General features: G+C 44.1%; 1 protein-coding gene across 2 annotated transcripts in view; it reads left to right on the forward strand.

The window, feature by feature from the left end:
* The window catches only part of POR (cytochrome p450 oxidoreductase), a 58,758-nt gene that overhangs the window by 14,109 nt on the left and 24,229 nt on the right, over window positions 1–20,420 (forward strand). Inside the window, exons 1-2 of one of the 2 annotated variants that reach the window (XM_039849329.1) lie at window positions 2,764–2,991; window positions 11,759–11,950. In XM_039849329.1, the coding sequence (XP_039705263.1) occupies window positions 11,772–11,950 (179 nt within the window). In that variant the 5' untranslated portion in view covers window positions 2,764–2,991; window positions 11,759–11,771. Of the gene's footprint in view, window positions 1–2,763; window positions 2,992–11,758; window positions 11,951–20,420 lie in introns of those variants that run through there. The other variant, XM_039849328.1, reaches the window with a different exon arrangement.

The following is a 20,420-nucleotide window of genomic DNA, read 5'->3' on the forward strand; positions in this document are numbered from 1 at the left end:
ATATCATCTTATGCATATACATACATAAATGCTGTTACAGCACTGGGGCCATAGCACCTACGGTGTTGTATTGTGGACAGTTACTTATTTTGCAGTGTAACTTATGTACAGTAAAATGCACAAATCTTCAGTGGACCACTTCATGAATTTTTACATGGATAAACTCCCCTGTCAATACCTGGTCAAGATAGTATAGATCAACCGGCCAGAAGCTTCCCTTTTGTCACCCCCTACTCATGACCTTTTCTCCAAAGGTAACCACTATTCTGATGTCTATCACTGTAGATTACTTTTGTCTGTTCCTTTTTTTAAAATTAATTTTTTTTGAGGTTTTTGTTGTTGTTGTTCGCCTCTTTAATTCCCCTCCACCCCCACCCCCGCTTCCACCCCTGACCTATGGATGTTGCCATTTCCCTTTAAGAACTGGATCTCTGAAGGCGGTGCATCTCCTCCCACATGCTCAGGGCATCACCCAGGGCCTGGCACACCTGGGGCGTGGTCCGTGGCTCCACTTGGGGTGCGAACCCAGGACCTCCTGCGTGTAAAGCAGACATGCTAATCACTACACTATGGAGCCACCCCCAAAATTAATTTTTTTAATTGAAGAAATGATTGAAATTTTTTTTTCCTTTTTTCTTTTTCTTCCCTCATCTACCTCCACTTTTGTCTGTTCTTGAAGTTAAACTATAAATAGTTGGTACTCTTCTATGTAAGAGACTTTTCTGTGTTTGGCTTCTCTTAATTCAACATCATATCTTTGAGATTCATCCATGCTATTGCATGTAGCAATAGTTCAGTCTTTTTCTTAGCTGCAAGTACTTAATACTTTTGTTGTTGTTTACTTCTTATTCAGAATTTTTAATAGTAATTATAGCCACATTTATTACATCATATACTCTGTGCTGGGCATTATTTTAAACTCTTTATAAGTTCAGTTTATTTAATACTCACAATAACCCAATGAAGTGGGAAAACATACTATAATAACATGTCCTCAACCCTTTATCAGGTTGAAGTAGTTCCTTCTTATTTCTAGTTTACCAAGTGTTTCATCATGAATAGATGTTGAATTTTGTCAGATGCTGTTTCTCCATTATAAGGTGATTGTACAGGTTTTTTAAGCCTGTTGATACAGTGAGTTACATTGTGTTTGAATATTGAACCAACCTGTATTCCTGGAGTAAACTCCATTTGATCATGATTTAGTAGCCTTTTTATATGTTGCTGGATTTTATTTGCTAATGTTTTAGATTTTGCATCTATGTTTATGAGGTATGTTGGTCTGTAGTTTTCTTTTTCTTTCTTTTTTTTTTTTTTTTTTTTTTTTTTGTTGTCTCTGGTTTGAGTACTGAGGTAATACAGGCCTCATAAAATGAATTGGGGAGTCTTCAATTTTCTGCCAGATGTTGTATAGAATTGGTATTATTCCTTTCTTAAATGTTTGATAGAATTTACCAGTGAAGCTGTCTGCTCCTGGCGTTCATATTTGGTGAAAGTTTTAACTACTAATTTGAATTCTTTTAGAGAACTCAGGTTATCTATTTTTCTTGGGCAAACACTGTAGTTTGTGTCTATTAAGAAATTTGTCCATTTCATCTAAGTTATCAAATGTCAGCATATTCTTGTTTATAATTTCCCATGTTATCCTTTTAATGTCAGTGGACTCTAATGATGTCTCCTTTTTCATTCCCTGTGTTTGTAATTTATGTGTCCCCCCGCCGCCCCCCCATCGCCGATCGGCTTGGCTAGAGAATGATCCTGTTTGAAGGCAATATATGTATCAAGAGTTATGTAAATTCGAATCTAGTTGCGAATTTAAGGTTTTTTGTTTTGTTTTGTTTTGTTTTGTTTTGTTTTTTAAAGAGAAAAGCTTTGTGTTTAAAGATGCTTTTATTAATATTATTTAGGGAGGAAATCAGAATGGACTTCAGAAACAGATACACATTTTAATTCAAGCCCTACCACTTACCAGCTGTGTGACCTCCCACAAACCACTGAAACAGATCTGAGCATTGATCTCATCATTTAGAAGGAAATAATAGTAACTTCAGTGTAAGACAGCTGAGACATTAACATACATACACCCAAGAAGTACCAGGCCCAGTGCTTGCTTATAGCGGTCATCCACTGCTACAGTTACTTAGCAAAGTGAGGAACTGGAAACAATGCTGCTACATTTGCCCATTTGTGGAGGGTTCCTCTGTTTTCCTGGGGCCGGTTACTCACTTCTTTATCCCCACAGCACTTTGAACACATTTTATTGTGTTTCTTACATTTGACTGCAGTGTTTTCTTTGTTTCCTTGACCAGATTGTGAACTAGGGCCATGTTTTTCTCATCTTTTCTCCCTCATGTCCATATGTATTTACGTGATCAAAAATATTTCAATGAAGAATAGAGAAGTAGTTAAGTAAATAATGGTAAATCAATGGACTATTGGGCAGCCAAAGAAAATGTCATTATAAAGGATCCTCTAGCAACATGAAAAAATGTTTTACAAAGTAGAATATATTTTATCTGTTTTTTGTATGAGTCTATATATACGTGTATGTATAGTACATGTATGGAAAAAATGAAGGATAACTCTAGAGAGACATAAAAATTTGAGCAGAGGGAGATAAGGCTGGGAAGTGGTAAGTCCCTTGTCACTGGAGGCTATGCAGGGAGAGGCTGGTCTTCCTGACACAAATGGTGATTGAGGTGCCTGGGTCGGGGGGGCCCAAGAGTCCGGCATTTCTTTTCCTGTTACAGTTTGCAGGTATGAAATCTTCCCTCTTGGAGCTAGGAGGAGCAAGGAAAATAACATCAGGGAGCAGCATCTGTATCTGTACAGACTGAATTGGATTTTAAAAGACATAACATGGACGCGATGATGGTGTGTTTTGGGGGAGCCAGAAGGCCGTTTACCCTGGAAGAAGCTCCTTGCGAAAGCTGAGAGCCAGCTCTATGTGAAGCACAGACTGCTCTTGGGACCAGTTTTTTAATTGGAAGAGTTAGTACTTCCCCCTTCTTGTTTTTTTTCAGAGGCCTGCCCTAAGTCTTCCCATTTCTTCTCTTTCCTGAGTCCATAGGATATGCTGTGGGGGTCGCATATCACCGTGTACAATGTCTGCCCTTGCTTTCCATAGCTCATTTAATGTAAACTAGAAGTGTGTGTGTGTGTGTGTGTGTGTGTGTGTGTGTGTGTGTGTGTGTATTCAAAGAGTTCAGTAAAAGAGATACAGGAATCAGTATTTAAGTATTAATTCAGGTCAGAGACTTGGAGTTTTTCCTGGCATTGTCACCAAACAGCCAATTCAGTTTAATGAACATTAATTTAGTTGGTCTGTGTCCCAAGCCCCCGGGTGTCAGACACTCTCTGTCATTAAACCCAGATTACCCAGCCTTCTGTTGGCACATCTGCTGTGATGGGGGGCCATGCCTCACCTCACAGTAGCTCATTCTCTTTCCAGACGTCTTTGACAGAAAGTTCTTAGGGAGTATGTATGTCTCTGCTTTCCATTACCAGGCCCCACTTCTGCACTCTGGGCTGCTCCCTCCTGTTTTTCTCACTACTCAAAGAACTGATCAGCTGCCTCTGAATCTTTTCTTTAGGGTATTAAACCTTTCCAGTACCTTTACTGTCTCTCATGTGACATGTTTTTGGGAATGCTCCATCCTGGGGACTTGTTCTGATTGTGTGCCAGTTTGTCTTTGACGCTAAGTGTGGAGCCCATCTGCACCTCTATTAATGAGCCCTCATTGCACATTCACTTCGGGAGGCCGTACAGGCATTGCCCTGCCCCATTCCTGTTTCTGTAAAAGTGGGGGAGAATCATTGTCTGTGCCACAGGCTTGCTGCATGGATGTGCCTTGTGAACTCTGGCATGCCCTGCCCGTGTGTGGGGTGGGGGTGTGGGGTGGGGTGGGGGTGGGGAGCGTCTGATTGCTCCCTAGGGATTCTTATCACCCCTTATTCCTATGTGCTAGAGGCAGAAGCAGCCTTCAGAAGTGGTCTGCCCAGCACCTGAGAAAACTAAGGCAAGTCCTCAGCTTCCTGTGTTTCTCTTTTCCTTATTTGTATTCAAAATTAATTGAGGCAAAGGAAGATGAACCAGTATGACTTGTGTTAGAAAAACCTAATCCTTCCTCCTGAGTCTCTGCTTTACTTTCACACTACTACCACACTCCCAGCCCTTCATTTTCTGCGACCTCAGCTGGGAATCCTACAATTTAACTCAATAATGACACTCTCTATCTGGAGATAGCGGCAGATTTTACAGGTTCAGTCGCACAAGATTGCTCCCACCCCACTTCAGATGCCAGTTGCAGTCTGGGTTGCCACTTGTGCTTCTGACTGATAGGCTACAAATGGGGTTTCTCACGACCTTATTCTCAGGTTCAATTAATTTGCTAGAATGGCTCAGGAAAACAGTTACTTACATTGACCAGTTTATTGAAAGATTTGATAAAGGATACAAATGAACAGCAGATGAAAAGAAAAGATACACAGGCCGAGGTATGGGAGGGTCTCGAGCACTGAAGCTTCTTCTGTCCCCGTAGAGTTCGAGTGCATCACCCTCTCAGTAGGTAGACTGACCTGGAAGCTCTCCGAATGCCGTACTCTTGGGATTTTAGGGAGGCTTCTTAACATAGGCATGATCAGTTATTAACTCCATTTCAGTACTTCTTTTCTCTCTGGAGAGTGGGAGTGTGGGGCTAAAAATCCCAAGCTTCTAATCATGGCTTTTGAGTTTTTGGTGACCAGCCCCCATCCAGGAGCCGTCCAGGAGCCCACCCAGAGTTGCCTCATTAGAACGGGAAATTCCAAGAGTTTTAGGAGTTCTGTGCCAGGAGCAGGAGACAGAGGCCAATATATATATTCTCTATTATCTTACAGAACTGTTGGAAGTATCTTGTGCCCATAAATTGCCCTGTGCTAACTTTTAATAATGTTATTAAGTTATACCCTCAAAAGGCCCTGGAGTACATTGTCAAGGGTTTAGGTGAGCTGTGGGTTCACTTGAACTTGGAGTTCAGGCCAGGTGGAGAAGGCCCCAGATTGAAACAAGCCCACATGGCTCTCCACAACCAGCAGTTCCAGTGGTCAGCCCCTGTGCAGCGCGATTTGTGCTAAGTAATGCTGGCTGGCTCTTCCGCCTGCTGCTCACCAAGTCATGCTTTCATAGATTCAGCTTTCCTGGCTGCCTTCCTCTTTCATTCATTGCATCAGACACAATACGAGTCATGTGTCTCCATAACACACCCTGTTATGTGTAGGAAAGGTCATTAGCTGGGGGCGTTTGGGCATTTGCTATGGAATGGTGGCCTAAGTGTGTCCTATATAGACTCCCCTGTTCAGGGCTCTATGACTGTGTTGATATTGTGGGTACAAGCACCATTGTACAGGGTTGCCACCCTATGGCATAGTTCTTTTTAATCATGTCACACCCTCGCCCTGTCATCACCAGCTGCCCAGGGCCCAAAGACCTTAGACACATAGGGGACTCCTGGGCCCTTTGCACACTGGTCTCAGTCTTGCCCCAAAGGCTCATCTCTCACGCATACAAACGCATCCCACTGTACCACATTTGAGTCACACCAGATTCTGTAGCTATTGGTCTTTTATGGTTTAGGCCTTGATACTTTTTCTGTCTGGACCTTCTCTTATCTCTTTTATCTGATTGGTGGACCCTGTTCATTTTCCATGACCCAGCTCAGATGTTGGTGCAACCTCTTTTGACTGTTTTGGACCATCTTACCTACTTTGTCCTCAGATCTCCACATCTTACCTCTCCATGACATTGTAACTGTTCGGATATGCCTATAAATGACAGCAATGGATTGGCACCCTCCATCCCCAACCAGCACGGTAGCAGAGGAGGCCTGATGAAAAAGGATTTAAATAAGAATTAGAGAGTCATACTACCCAAAATGTTCAAGATACAATAAAAAAATCACTAACCATACTAAGAACAAGGAAGATCTCACTTTGCATGGGAAAAGACAATCAACAGATGCCAGCATTAAGATGACACAGATGTTGGAATCATATAAGATATGAAGAGCCAAAAGACATCTGAAGAACTGAAAAATACAATACCTAAAATACCTCAATATATGGCTCCACATCAGAATGGAGAAGGCAGAGGAACTCACCAGTAAACTTGAAGATAGAAAGAACATCCATAATAACAGAAACTAGACTGATAAAACTGAAGAGGCTCAGGGACTTGTGGGACTAATAAGAAACACATTTATGTCATTATAGTCCCAGAAGAAGAAGAGAAAGAGGGTGGGGTAGAGAAAGTATTTAAAGAAGCAATGGCTGAAAAGTCCTCAACTTCACAGATTCAAGAAGCCCAGGGAATTTCAAAAAGGATAAACCCAAAGAAATCCATATCAGCCACATTGGTTTGGTTGATAAGTTTGTGGACACTCTAGCTAGAGAAGAATCTGTTCCAGTTGCTCTTTTGAACACTGCTCTTTAGCAGGCTGCCTTGGAGAGGTACTATCCCCTAAGCATCTCTCAGTCTGTGGAGGATGAGCTGTTAGGCAAGAGCAGACTGTTTCCTTGAGGTTTCCCCTCGCCTTGAAGCCACTACACCTTAGCAGAGGTTTGTGAACCTGAGCTGACCCTGTTCCCACTGCAGCTGGGGGATGGTTTCCAGACCCTGATCTGAGGTGATAGTGACTGTTTGCTGCTGGGTGATTTGCATGCTGAAGAGGCTGACTAAATCACTTGCTGGCTTCCTTCCTTGTTGCTGCATCAGGTGATGGGCTTACTCTGATGTCAGTGCTGGGTTGGTTGATCAGTCTTGTTTACTCACCAGAAGCTGCATATAGTAAATGAAAGCCCCAGGTTCCTCCTAGAAGATAATTTTATGCTCCAAAGTTGTAAACAGTTGGGTGGGAAAAGGGCCCTTCTTTTCTTGCTTTGTTTGCTTTTTCAGAAGCTGGTGAAGCTCCCACCACTGACCCTGTCCTGAGCAGCCAGCAGTTTGCCCACCTGCTCTGCCTGCCGATTGGCGTTGGGACTGGAGTTGCTAACCGTGGCCCACAGCATTAGCAGGAACTGGCCAACTGTTGAAATTTAGGAGGAATAGCACCTGTCTGTCTGTCTGTCTATGCCTTTTTCTGTATGTATGTTGTCTTTTATAATAAAAATGAAAACTTGTGGACAGACCTAATTTGTAATAAAAGATCAAATCAGATCTACTCTATTCAGGTGGTCTTTTGACATACTCTCTTTTTCTATGCCTAATTTTACAGATGGGGACATCAAAGCCTACTGTGGGAAAGAGGCCCAGCCAGCTGGTGGCAGGGCTGTGTCAAGAACCTGGTCTAGTTAAGAAGTTACTCTTTCTATTTTTTCATGTCCATTTCTTTTTCTTTTCTTTTCTTTTCTTTTTTCTGTTGCTGACAAATGTCATGTTTGGTCCCATAAGCTCTGCACCGGCTGATGTTCCTCCTTTCCAATAAATATGGAAAGAGGAAGTGATTCACAGGGCAGAAAGATCTCACAGGGCTCCCATAGTCTCCTTGGAGTGCCTGCGGCAGTCTTGGGTCACCCTGCCACACATGAAATTTTTCCCATCAAAATATGTCAAACAGCAGAGGACAGTGACTTTATGTCATAGGGTCTTGGTTCCCAGACTGCCGAGGTGCCTCAGCACACCACAGCAAACTCCCAGAGGTACCTGATTTTCTAACACAGTGAAAGTCCACATCTGTCCATGTTAGTACTAGCTGGGGTGGTTCAGTTTCAATGTTAGATCTTCTACATTTCTCTTGATGACTTTTTGTCTACAAAGCGGGGTTTTCAGTTGTTGTTTAGACCCAACTACTTCCCAGATGGATCTATTAAGTATTGCTTTGAGCTTAAAGTGCCATGAGAATTTTACTGAAAATTTTACAAGGGCTCCATGAACTGAGAAAGTTTGAGAACCTCTGTCCTAGGGGGTTGCCAAATGAGCACACTGCCAGCCAAATTTGTTGTAAGTCTGCATGCTTCAAGTTATCAATTCATGCAAGTTTTACATTCCATGTCATAATGTATTTATTGACTGCCTTCACTCATTCCGTGGGTAGTTACTGAGAACTGGATTATGTGCCAAGCAATTTGTCAAAGTGTGATCCGTGGAGTGACAGTCAAGCTGAGGTCTGCAGATTGAGTATGAAGCAACTAGAGGAAGAGCATCTCAGGCACATGTAAAGGCTCTGGGGCAGGGATACAGAGGTGCAGGCTGGAGAGGTGGGTGGTTGTGTGTGCCTCAGTGTGAAAATAATGGTTTAAGTGAGATCGTATTATGGTTTAACAGCTTGTTCACAGCCTCAGCCCCCAGGCACTCTGCTCTGTATCCTAGTGTGGAAGTGTAAGGTCAAGGTTTTTCCTCCCAGGTTGACTTCTCACCATATGCCAGATTCAGAGGAGCCCACGAGCCTGATTTTCCCTCAGGAGCTCACAGAGTAGGGGAGAGACACATGTACAATAGGTGTTTGTACTCAGACAGAGTACAAACCCAGCCCTCCCCTGGGAAGCTGGGGCCCCCTTTCTAGTTCTGTCACTCAGGTGAGCTGCTTACCCATTTGGGTCCTCGGATTCTGCACTGTAGATTGTACTCATATAAATGAATGTCAGGTCCTTCCCACTGCTCCTGTGCAGCTCTTGTCTGTCTGAAGTTTCACACCTCAGACTCAAAGCTGTTGGGGACATTCTTGGTTCTGTTGCGATCCCAGATCTAAGTGCTGATAGTGTCCATTGTGCTGGTGAGGGCTTCAGGGCCCGAGCCCCAACCCCACCTGCTTTGGGGAGTCAGTCACGTTCTCAGTGGGAGTGCCTGGTTGTTTCCGCAATGGTGCAGGAATTTGTGGTGTCCTTATTAAAACAGAGAGGCCTGAAATGCTGCAAGAAGCATTAACTGCAAGTGTTAGAACAAGAGAGAGGAAGAGTGGACATAGCCTCACAAACTGTGTTGCAATGATGTATCTGTATTGTGCTTTTCAGATCATAAAACCACTCTGTTATCTTATGCTACGCTTTGCTAATCCAGCTACTCTAGAATCACATGTTTATTTATTCATGGGTTGGTACTAGGTGCTCATTATCTGCCACGCTGTGCACAGAATGAAGTCTCTACCCTTGCGGGCTGACCCTGTGGTCAGGGAGATGACCAGTGGGAGAAAAATGTGTAATGTAAGGTAGTGATCAGTGCCAAGATGGGGCAAGGGGAGGGAGAGTGACCAGATAGTACAGTAAGGCAAAGTCTCTCTGAGTCATAATGTATTCATTAACTGCCTTCACTCATTCTATGGATCGTTTCATCAGATGGTGACATCTGAGTGGAGACTTGAATGAAATGAAGGAGAGAACCCTGAGCAATATGTTAACATGTACAAAGGCCCTGAGGCACAAGGAGACCTGGAGGCTTGGGGAGTAGCAAGGAGACCAGGGTGACTGGTGAGGTATGAGGAAAGGGCAGAGTGGTAAGAAATGTGGTGGGAGTGGTATCCAAGGGTAGATCATATGGGCTTATAGGCCAGGTAAGGACTTTAGATTTTTTACTAAGTATGAAGCTATTTGAGGGTTTAGGGAGGTGACGTGATCTGACTGACTTTTTCAAAAGATCCTTCTGGCTTCTGTGTGGAGAAGGGCCTGTTAGGAGCCCATTGCAGTGGTCTGGGTGGCTTGAACCAAACGGTATTGAAAGAATGGGGTTGTGTGAGCACCTATTTCAGTCTCCCTTGTCCTCAGCTCACCGTCATTTAGAAACCACCTGCCAGGAATGAGCTTTTTCTTCTGAGTTGTACAATCCACTTGCATATGTGTCAACAGTCTTTTAGCTTTGTGGGCATTAGTTCCCCCTCTATAAAGTAAGGGGGCTGGGTGACCTGAGTTAGAAGGGCAGCAGGACAGGGAACAGACGTCCGCTGATGCTTTTGAGAGATGCCAGCTGGGGACTTTCCTGTGTCAGCACATTAGTCCTGACCACAACCCCCAGCTGGTTCCAGCAGGGCTCTGAGTGTCTGTTGCCTCATGATTTTGTGGTCCTTGCAGAATCCATCCCAGCGGGTCCTCTCTCTCCGTGGTTTCATGAGAGCTTGACAGAAGACTTATGGGAGTGACAGATGACACTGACAAGGTTGGATAGAAAGACATGACTAACACTGAATGAATATTAAATGTGTTTATAAGTTAATACTTAAATATAAACAGTACTCTCTGTGGACACTAAAGTTTGTTCTTTAATGTAAGGTATCAAAAAGAAGTTAAGTTTGTTTCAAGAACTCAGCCATTAGAAAGCACCTCAGATAATGAGAAAGCAAAGAATGAAGCTTGAGGGCCCATTCCGAATGGCCCATCCCCAACAGGTTGCAGAAGGGCAGGGCTGATGACAGGATCCCTCAGATGCTAGGGTGCTCCAGCTGTTCAGGGCTAGCCCTATGGTTTCTTGAAGGCAGTGACAGCTAACAGAAGTCAAATATGAAGCAATCTCCTATTGCCTGAGTTCCTGAGATAGTACAGGCATTTCTGACTGAGTCTGGGAGTCATGGTTGTGGTGAAAGCAATCTAGTTGGTAAAAGCAGTGATTACAAAATAGAACGATGCAATTTCAGAGCTGAGTTTAGCCTTATCGACAAGTGGCGTAAGTGGACTTCTGAGATTTCAGGTGCTCTTAATTTGGCCTTTGTTGACTCTTATCACATCCACCTACCTGTGAGGTTTCAGTGGTGGAAGGACTAGTTGAGCATCTTTCAAGAGAGCTAACTGGTGTGTTGGGGAGGAGGGTAGTGTCCCCAAGACTGCTCTCTGGTTCAGTGATTCACCAGGACTCACAGAACTCAGAAAAGCTGTTTTACTCCCAGTTATGGTTTATCATGGCAGGAGGGTACAGAGTAAAGTCAGCGTAGGAAAAGGCTCCATAGGGTGGGGTTCAGAAGAAACCAGGAAATCTGTCTTTGTAGCAGTTGTCCTCTCCCAGTGGAGTCACATGGCCAGCACTTAATTCTCCCAGCAACCATATGTGGCAGTTCTTATGAAGTATCGCCAGCCAGGGATGCTTACTCGAGCCTTGGTGTCCAGGGTTTGTTTCAAGAGTCAGTCTTGTAGCCATGGAGCGCCGGTATCTATCTCAAAGCTTACTTAGTTACCAGCACCCTAGAGGTCAAACTGACATGATGTGATTTAGAGCCCCAGGCATTTACCCTAAATGACATTGCTGGCATAAACTCTCTACATATACGGAGACACTCTTATCAGGCAACATAGTTCACAGGCATGGAAGTTGTTTCCCAGGAGTCATCCAAGGGCCTTTCCTGAAGACCTTAGGAATGTGCAGGGTTTGAGGGCAGCCCCAACCTGCCGCACATTTGGAGAAAGGGTTTGTGGTGAAGAAGTTCCCTTTGTCATGTGGAACCAATTCCTCTGCCATGTTTTGTGTGGCTGGTGGATGCTTGGTAGTCCTCGGAGTCAGTGGTTTCCATTCTCTATGTTTGCAGGGGCCTCAGTCCTAGCTTCGGCTGTAGCTTGCACTAAGGTACACCCTGGGCTGGGCTGGGGGCCACTTGACTGTTTCATTTCCTGTCCAAGTTTGCAGCTATGTTCTGGTGGGGACCTTGCTGAGGTGGGAGCTCCTGCCCTGGTGCTTGGCCTGTTCCTGTATCCCTTGGGGCATGAGGCACAGGCTGAAGCTTTTGGGGGCTGGGGGGGCGGGGTGCCCAGCTGGCCTCAGTGGACTCTGCTCTTCCCTACTGACATTTGTCATTTTTCTCCCTGACAGTTTCGTGATCAACATGGGGGACTCTAACACAGATACCAGCACCACCGTATCTGAAACAGTGGCTGAAGAAGTGTCTCTTTTTAGCATGACAGACATGATTCTGTTTTCACTTATTGCGGGTCTCCTGACCTACTGGTTCCTCTTCAGGAAGAAAAAGGACGAAATTCCTGAGTTCACCAAAATTCACCCAACGTAAGTGACACTCTTCCTCAGCGTTCTAGAACTCTTGGATGTCTCCGTTGGTCCAAGCAGCATTTTTGATACTTGGGCCTCGGTCAGGAATGAGCCAGCCGAGAGACACAAGGTTCCTTACAGCGTTTGGGGTCAAGTCTTGGCTTTTGCCTTATTGGTAGACTACACTTCAAATCTATGTCTGCCTTATTTGAACTTCACAGGGACCATTCAGAGCGGAAGGCACAATTTTACAGATAGATAACCTGAGGCTCAGGGATGTTAAGGACACTGCCCAAGGTCTTCTGCATATGGCAGAGCTGGAGCTGGTACCATTTCTATTTTACTCTAGGCCCATGGTCTTTCCACTTTGTACACATGGGATCATGGAGATGCGGTTTGCACAGGACTATGTAGCAAAGCAATTACTCCTTTTGCAATTTTCTTTTAATTCTTTTCATTAATGACTAGGAGAGGGTTATGTCCCTATTACCTTACTTCCTAATTTTTTTTTTTTTTAATGAAGAGATCTACCTCAAGCTTAGCACTTTGAGGAGTGACAGTGTAAGAGGAAACCTCTGATTTTTTCCTCTACACTCAATACTTACACTGAATGCTTCTGTGACCAGATGTGGGGGAAGTTTTCCCTACACCAAGCAGTTCTCCAACTCCCGTGACACCAACTGGGTCTACCACTGTCCGCCTGAGGTTGGCATTAGATCACACAGGTTAAGGGCTCTGTCCCATAAGACTCTCTACTCCTCCAGGATGCCAATTGCAAGTCTAGGTTGTCACCTGAGCTTCTGACCAACCAACTATAAATCAGAGGTTCCCATACCTCCACCTCAGGTTTGATTAATTTGCTAGAGTAGTTCACAGAACTCAAGAAAACAGTTTACTTACTAGGTAGTGGTTTATTATAAAAGGATGTAACTGATTCAAGGTTCATGTGCCTGATGCCAAAACTCAAAATGTCAGAGTTTGGAATAAGGAAAGTTTTATTGAGCGAGAAGGCACTAGCTTGAGAAGATGGAGGACTTTAACGCTTCCGCAAATCCATCTTAAGAGCATCCCAAATGCGATTGTCTTTTCTGTCAATGGAAGGGAGGAGGGTGGAACAGGAGGTGGGTGAGGACCGTCAGCCGCTAGGTGCCTGCTGACAGGGGTCCAAGGAAGAGTGAAAAATCTCTAAATCTCTTTGTTCCTGGTGGGTCTGTTGACCCTCTCTGATATGAGTCAGGTCTTGAGGCTCCTGTAAATTTTTGATAAACAGTCATTAATTTGTATGTATTTCCCCCCCCTCCTTTTCAGAGAGGCACCTTCTGACAAGAGGCTGTTTTTGTAACATACTCAAGCCTCAAGCAGAATCCCTCTAGTTAGTGCATATCTATAGCTAGAGCTATTAGCCTGAAGGCCATGGGAGAAATGCAGACTGGAGCATTTCATTCCGATACATATATTACTCAGGATCAGCCAAATGGAAGAGATACACATGTAGAGCAGGAGATGGGGAAAGGGCACGGAGCTCCTGTGCCCTCCTCTCCAGGTGCTCCACTCTCCAGCACCTTCACCTGTTCAGCAACCCCGAGGCTCTCCAAACTCCATCGTTTTGGTTTTTTATGGAGGCTTTATTACATAGGCATGGTTGATTAAAATCATCGGCCATTGGGGATTAATTCAACCTCCAACCCTTCTCTCCTTCCTGGAGGTCAGAGATGGGGCTGAAAATTCTAATCCTCTAATCACAGGGTTGGTTCTCTTGGCTACTAGCCCCATCCTTAATGGCTTTCCAAAAGTCACTGTATTAACATAAACTCCAGTGTGGTTGAAAGGGGCTCTTTTTAAATAACAGAAGATAGCTTTATCTCTCATATCACTTAGGAAATTCTAAAAGTTTTAGGCGCTGTGCCAGAAAAAGGAGAAAACCAAATACATTTTCTTATTATAAGTCACAATATCATCACAGACAGTATCCAGCTTGACTTTACTAACACTTTTTATTTTATTGATTTTTTAAACCTTCCGTAAAGCTTCCTTTTAAGAAAGTTTAATTAAAAAGGTGATTTAGTGTAAAGAAAAACAGTAAGAGAGTAAAAGTACAGAGAGTTTTTAGATGTGAAAAATGATGGTGAAAGTGTAAGTGACTACGCCACCGTCGAATTCTATACCATCACTGCAGCCAGGTCTTGTTATTGCCAGCAGGTCTGAGTCGGACCTACCTGGCCAAGCCCTGTGGCTGGGAGAGCGCCAGGGCACAGTTCTGCCCTTGAGGGCTCCCAAATTCTCCAAGGAGCAGGTCTCAAGTACAGAATATGGGGCCATGCTCGGGCCAGAACTCCTGGTTGGGCAGGGTGAGCATTTAGGTTCACGTCAAGTCCTAATTCTCAATTCTAGTTTTGGTAACAGTTTGCTTTCCCAGAAAAATTATAGTCCTCAAATAGCAGATAATCAGGGACTACAATTCTTGTAAAATAAGTCCTCACTTATTGGTAGGATAACAAAACCAATTTTACCGTAGGCTAATTGATATAAACAAGAGTTAAGTTCTTAAGGCATCTCATTAACATTATAATGAAATAACATTGCCCGAACTGTTATCATTATTGTAGGCCTTGTTATTGACAAAACATTAGTTTTACATTTTAAAAAACTCAGCAAATATTTACTGAAGCCCAACTAAGTCCCAGATAGCCATGAATAAGATAGATGAAGTCTCCTGTTTGTCAGGCTTGCAGTCCTAGTGCTGGGCAGATCCTGGGTGAGACCCTTAACCTCACTCTGCCTCATTTTCTTCATCTGCTGTATGGAGGCAATAACTCCAGTCTTAGGAGCTCTTGCAAATGGTAAGAGCAGTGATGTTTATCATGTCACCTGGCATTGTTCCATAGTAGCTGCTTAGTGTTTGTGTCAGAATGTGTTTTTCACCAAGCACTAGCTAGGTGCCGCAGGAATACAGAGATGGCACTTACATTAAAGAAGCTGAGAAGTCAAGATGTTGAAAAGTACTTTTTAAAAATGGTTTATGAAATGTTTTCATGTGCATTATCTAATCAGGGCCTCTGCAACAGAAGTGTGCGCTGGGCAGGGTGGGTGATCTCATCACTAGGTCTCTGCAGGCTCCCAGAACTCTAAGAAAGAAGGAATTCTTTCTGGTGGAGGGGTTGAGAAGATGTGTTTTGGAAGATGATGTTGCAAAGGGCCTAGAAGCTGGTCCACACCCTGAGGCTGAGAGGGCTTTGCCACCAGAGGGCCAAAGGAAGGACGGGAGGATGGGCAGATGAGCTGCAGTCCAGCCAGTTCCAGCTGGGGTGATACAGGAGCATTCCTGGTGGAAAAAAAATGTGTTACTCAAGGGAACCAGTGTCCAGGTCCCATCTTACAGTGGCCCTGCATTTCCTCGTCTGTAACATGGAAGTGCCCCTCCTACTCCACTCCCACCACAAGTGAGGATGTGGATGTGCCATGGGAGCTTATGGAGCCATCGTTCTCCCCGTCACTTTTTTGGCCTTGCAAGATGGACTTGAAATAACACTCCTAAACTGCGGGAGCACTTGTATTTTATACCTTCTAATTGTTTCTCTCTGCCAGGATGTTAAAACTGTATTTCCTTCTTCATAATCATAAAATTTTAACTTTAATATGTTGTGTCTGTCCTTCACTATACAAATCCTTTTCTCATCCCTCATTATATCACGTTGAATACCTGCTGTGGCCAGGGATTTTACGTATACACTAACAGGGAAACAGTTATAGTGCAGTGGTTAAGTTCTGGGCCCTAAAGTTGGGTGACTAGGATTTGAATCCTGACACTACCACATAGTAGCCATGTGATGTTTGCTGTTTACTTAATCTTTTGAAATCCATGTTCTCAGCTGTAAATTGGAGGTAATAATAGTACTTAACCTCCACAGGGTTGTAAAAATTAAATGACAATTTATTGTAGAGCTATTTGCCCAGGTCCTGGTGCATGATGAGCCCTCAAATGGTATGTATTATTAGTTTTTATCTTCTTATTACTATCACCTCCAGCCTTACAGGAGACCCTCAAGGAAGGCATTACAATTTCATTTTGCAGATGAGGAATCTGAGGCACTAGTGACTGAGGAGTTTGCTCAAGGCCACCTAACTTAAAAGTGGCAGAGCTGACTTTTGAACTCACATCTGTAAACTTCACGCCCCATGTTTTTCCCACTTTGTCATCCTGCCTTCAGTCTGTTAGATATCGTTGATATCCCATTTCAAAGATGAAAAAACTTGAGACTCAGAGATGTCACTTAGCTGATATAACTGGGCCACAAGCCTGGACCTTCCACTATAAATCCCATGTCATTGTCCCTAACCACTTACTGTCAGTGAGCGCAGGTGATTTTTGCCATAGCACAGAGCTTCCTCACCCACCAGGTCAGTGGGATGTGATAGGGCTTAGTGTGGGGACTACATGGCTCAGGGCTATCTCAGGAATTCTCACCAAGATTTCTGGTGCCTAATAGTTGGTGCCTGAAGGCCTTTTAGGCCTTGGCCTCCTGGGATGCTGTGTCTAAACCTTTGAGCATGGATATAGTTTAAAACCAAACCAATGAGGCCAACTGTGTCTGACCAGCAAGCACTTTGAATAGCATGGAGGCATAGGACACATATCATCAGTCTCACCAAGCCTGGACTTCTAGATGCAGGCCAGGGGTCCCTAATCCCCGGGCTTTGGACCAGTCCCCATCCGTGGCCTGTTAGGAACTGGGCTGCACAACAGGAGGTGAGTGGCTGGCAAGTGAACAAAGCTTCATCTGTATTTGCAGCCACTCTCCAGTGCTAGCATCACCACCTCAGCCTCACCTCAGATTATCAGGTATTAGATTCTCACAAGAGCACTGGTCCCTAGTACCAAAAGGTTGTGGACCGCTGATGCAGGGGATCCAGGAGGAGGACCTGTGTGCGCAGGTGAATCTCCCCAGGCGTGCTGGCCTCCAGAGCCCTAAACCAATGGTCTACATTTGGCTTTCAGAGCTTTAGTAGCCCAGACACTCTTTGATGTCACTGTCTACGAGTAGCTGACAGAGATGCCGCCTGTGGACCCTTATGGAGCCTGGAGTTTGCTCTCTGAGCTCAAATCAGCATCAGTCCAGGAGGGTACTTGAGACAGTCTTTGCCTTCCAGGGTGGGGATGAGAGAGTTTTATACACCAGGCAGAGTAGACTTTGCCCTCTCTCCGTGTGAGCACAGTTCCAGCTCAGGAGCAACACTGTGACTAGAATATTGACAGGAAAACACGCATAGCACATGGAAGGTCTCCAGCCTCTGGTAAAAAGGAGTGGCATAAGGCGGCATGAGATAATGTTGAAATCCTGACCAACATCCTGGGATACATCAAGTCAGACAAACTTTATTTAAGACTTTATGCCAAGCCCTTCTGACAGACAGATCAATAAAACAGAGCCCCTGCCTTCCAGTCCAGTGGGAAGGGCAGTCATGAGAACTGATTCATCCGGAGTAAGCTATGCTGGAAAACACACTTGTGAAGAGCCAGGGAGACCCAGGAGGGAAGGATGGACTCTGACTTGGGATTATGGAAGGCTTTCGAGAGGAGGGGGCATTGGAGTTGAGTCAGTACCTGGAGTGGGAGTTTGACAGGCCGTGGTGGTCAATCTGAGGCCCAGAGGGAGAAAGACCATGTGATATGTTGGGGTGGCAACACTAAGTTTTGTGGGATTGCGAAGGTATGTGTTTAGGTTGGAGTGGGCTAGGGGTGTGGAAAAGACGGGCTGGAGCCCAATTGGAGCATGTTCTGTAGAAGAGTGAAATGATCAGACCCTGGTTTTAGAAGGGCCCCATGTGGGCTGCCTGGGAGGTGGATAGAGGGCTGTTGGGATGCTGGAGGCAGGCTGAGGGATGTTTCAGGAAGTGATCCAGAGAGAGATGATGAGGCTTGAGGAGAGAGTCCCTGTATACATAGTGAAGACACAACTGATGAGCCTCCAAGGCCTGGCTGGGCATGGAGAAGCTGGAGGGACAGTTGAAGGTGGGACTGACAAGGCACAGGCTCAAGAGCAAGTTTGAGAAGGAGCAGGAGAGGCCATAATATAGGAATAGCTGATGAGGCTGGGGAGTTTAGCGAAACCCAAATTTAGGAGATTTGGGGATGAGAGCAACTAAAGAAAAGAGAGATCAAGGCTGTTAGAGGGAAGACAGTGAAGTAAAATATATATTAAAATTTTTTAAGGGTAAGCGAGAGCTGTGGTGGGCAGGGTTAGGCCACTTACCATTCCTTTCTCTGGTCCTCAGGGCCGACTTAGATGAGGAGCACGAGACAGGTGGCAGGGGCTTAGAGGGAAGGTCAGTTCTGGAAGGCCTCCTTTGTTTTTGTTTGTAAAGTTTTTAGTGAAGTATATAACACAACAAACATAAAGGTACACACATCATTAAATGCATGGTTTAATTTTTTGTCACAAAATGAACGCATGCAATAAGCACTCAGGTCAAGAAATGGCCCCTTCTGCCCCTGCCAGTCACACTACCCCCAGGTCACCCACACTCGTGACATAGATGAGTGATGTCAGTGTCACAGAATTTGTATTCTTTGGCCTCTTTCTCAACACGGCCTCAGGTTTATTCACATTATACGCAGTTCTTCCGTTCTCATTGCTGCACAGTATTCCACAAAGTGAATAAACCATCTTTTATTCCTTCTAATTATGATGGACATTGAGATCATTTCCAGGCTGCAGTAAGCATTCTAGTATATGTATTTGGGTTCCCATATGGATGTATTTCTGTTAGGTATGTGCTTTGAAGTGGATTTGGTGGGTCATAGGGAAGGTTTGCGTTCAGCTCCATTAGACACTGCCAAACATTTCTCCATCATGTTTGTACCGGCGCGCTCTCCCTCCACCAGCCTGTGGTATTTCAGTAGCTTCCCTTCCTCATGAGTGCTTATTTTTGTCAACTTTTTATTTTAGCCATACTAATGGACATGAAGTGGTATCTTCTTTGAATGTTTTTCTGATGATCTTTTTCATGTGTTTTTGGCCATTTAGAGATCTTCTTTTGTGAAGATCTGTCTGTTCAAGACTGCCCATTTTTTCTATAGGGTCGGTGGCCTTGTTGTCTTCTCAGGGTTCTTTATATTCCAGGTATGAGTCCTTTGTTAGATTAATATATCGTAAATATCATCTCCCTTCTGTAACTTGCCTTTGTACTCTCTGAATATCTTTAACGATCAGAAAGTCTTGACTTAAACTTAATTCAATTTGTCAATCCTTTGGTTAACCTTAACCTTCACGGTTAATATTTTTGTGTCCAGTTTAAGAGATCTTTACTCTTAAAGAACATCAGGAAGTTTTTGTTTGTTTGTTTTTGTTTTTGTTTCTGTTTTTGTTTTTTATGTAAAAGTGTCATTGTTGTAGCTTTTAAACTTAACTCTGCCATTCAGCTGAAATCAACTGGGCACTGGCGAATTGCGTGAGGGGCTTCAAGATTCATTTTGTTCCCGATGGGTACTCACTCGACCCAGCACCATTTATTGAAAAAGGTCATTCTTTTCTCACTGCACTTCGCTGTTACTGTTGATATCAGTCAGGCAACTGTATGTGTGTGTGTGTGTGGGGGGGGCATTTCTAGACTTTTTTTTCTATTGGTCTGTCTTTTATCCTTTTACAAACCCCACAGTGTTCTGTTCTCTATGATTTTATAGTAACTATTGATTTAATATCTCATAGGCTAAGTCCTCCAGCTTTGTTCTTCTAAGATTCTCTTGTTTTGGGGGGCCCTTGACACTTCATATAACTTTTAGAATCAGCTTGTCAATGTCCACCAAAAACAAACAGTAAAAAAAACCTGCTGGGATTTTAGTTGGGATTGGGTCGAATCTGTAAATTAATTGACATCTTACAATATTGAGCCTTCTCATTGACAAATGTTTTTCTCCCCCAGGAGAGGTCTTTTGAACAGTTTTTAATAGCAATTAATGACTTAGAGGAGCAGTTACAAGCAACGCGTTCTCTTAATAATAATAATTTTGAACGTGGCTCTTTCATAAGCACTCTCACTCCTCAGCCTTCACACAGTTTGTACCTTGGGACAGAGCATTCTATGCCAGGCAGCTCCTGATTGAAGGGAGCCTAGGGCAGTGATGGTTCCCACAGGAGTCTGAAGCTCCTGGGGGTTCCTCTATGCCCCCCATACACTTTGTTTCATGCACGTGATAACAACATTCTGCATGGAGCACCCCTCTTGTTGGAAGGGAATTTATTTCTGTTGCTGCCTCCCATTGTGCAGAGATAGCAGCCCATTCCTGTCTGAGTCCCTAGCTGGGCCAAGGGCCTGTTAGACTGAAGATAACTCAGAGAATGTTTGTTGAATTAGTAAATGCTAAATTTGTATGGTGTGGCTGCCTCCAGGGCAAATTGGTCCACAGGCTGGGTTTGGCTTACACAGTATTTTAAAATTTTTAAATGAAAAGGCTGGCTTCTTTTGGAAAAAAGTCAGAGGATCTGACCAC

The sequence above is a fragment of the Pteropus medius genome, unplaced genomic scaffold (genome assembly GCF_902729225.1).
Source record: "Pteropus medius unplaced genomic scaffold, Ma_sr-lr_union100, whole genome shotgun sequence".
Lineage (NCBI taxonomy): Eukaryota > Metazoa > Chordata > Mammalia > Chiroptera > Pteropodidae > Pteropus > Pteropus medius.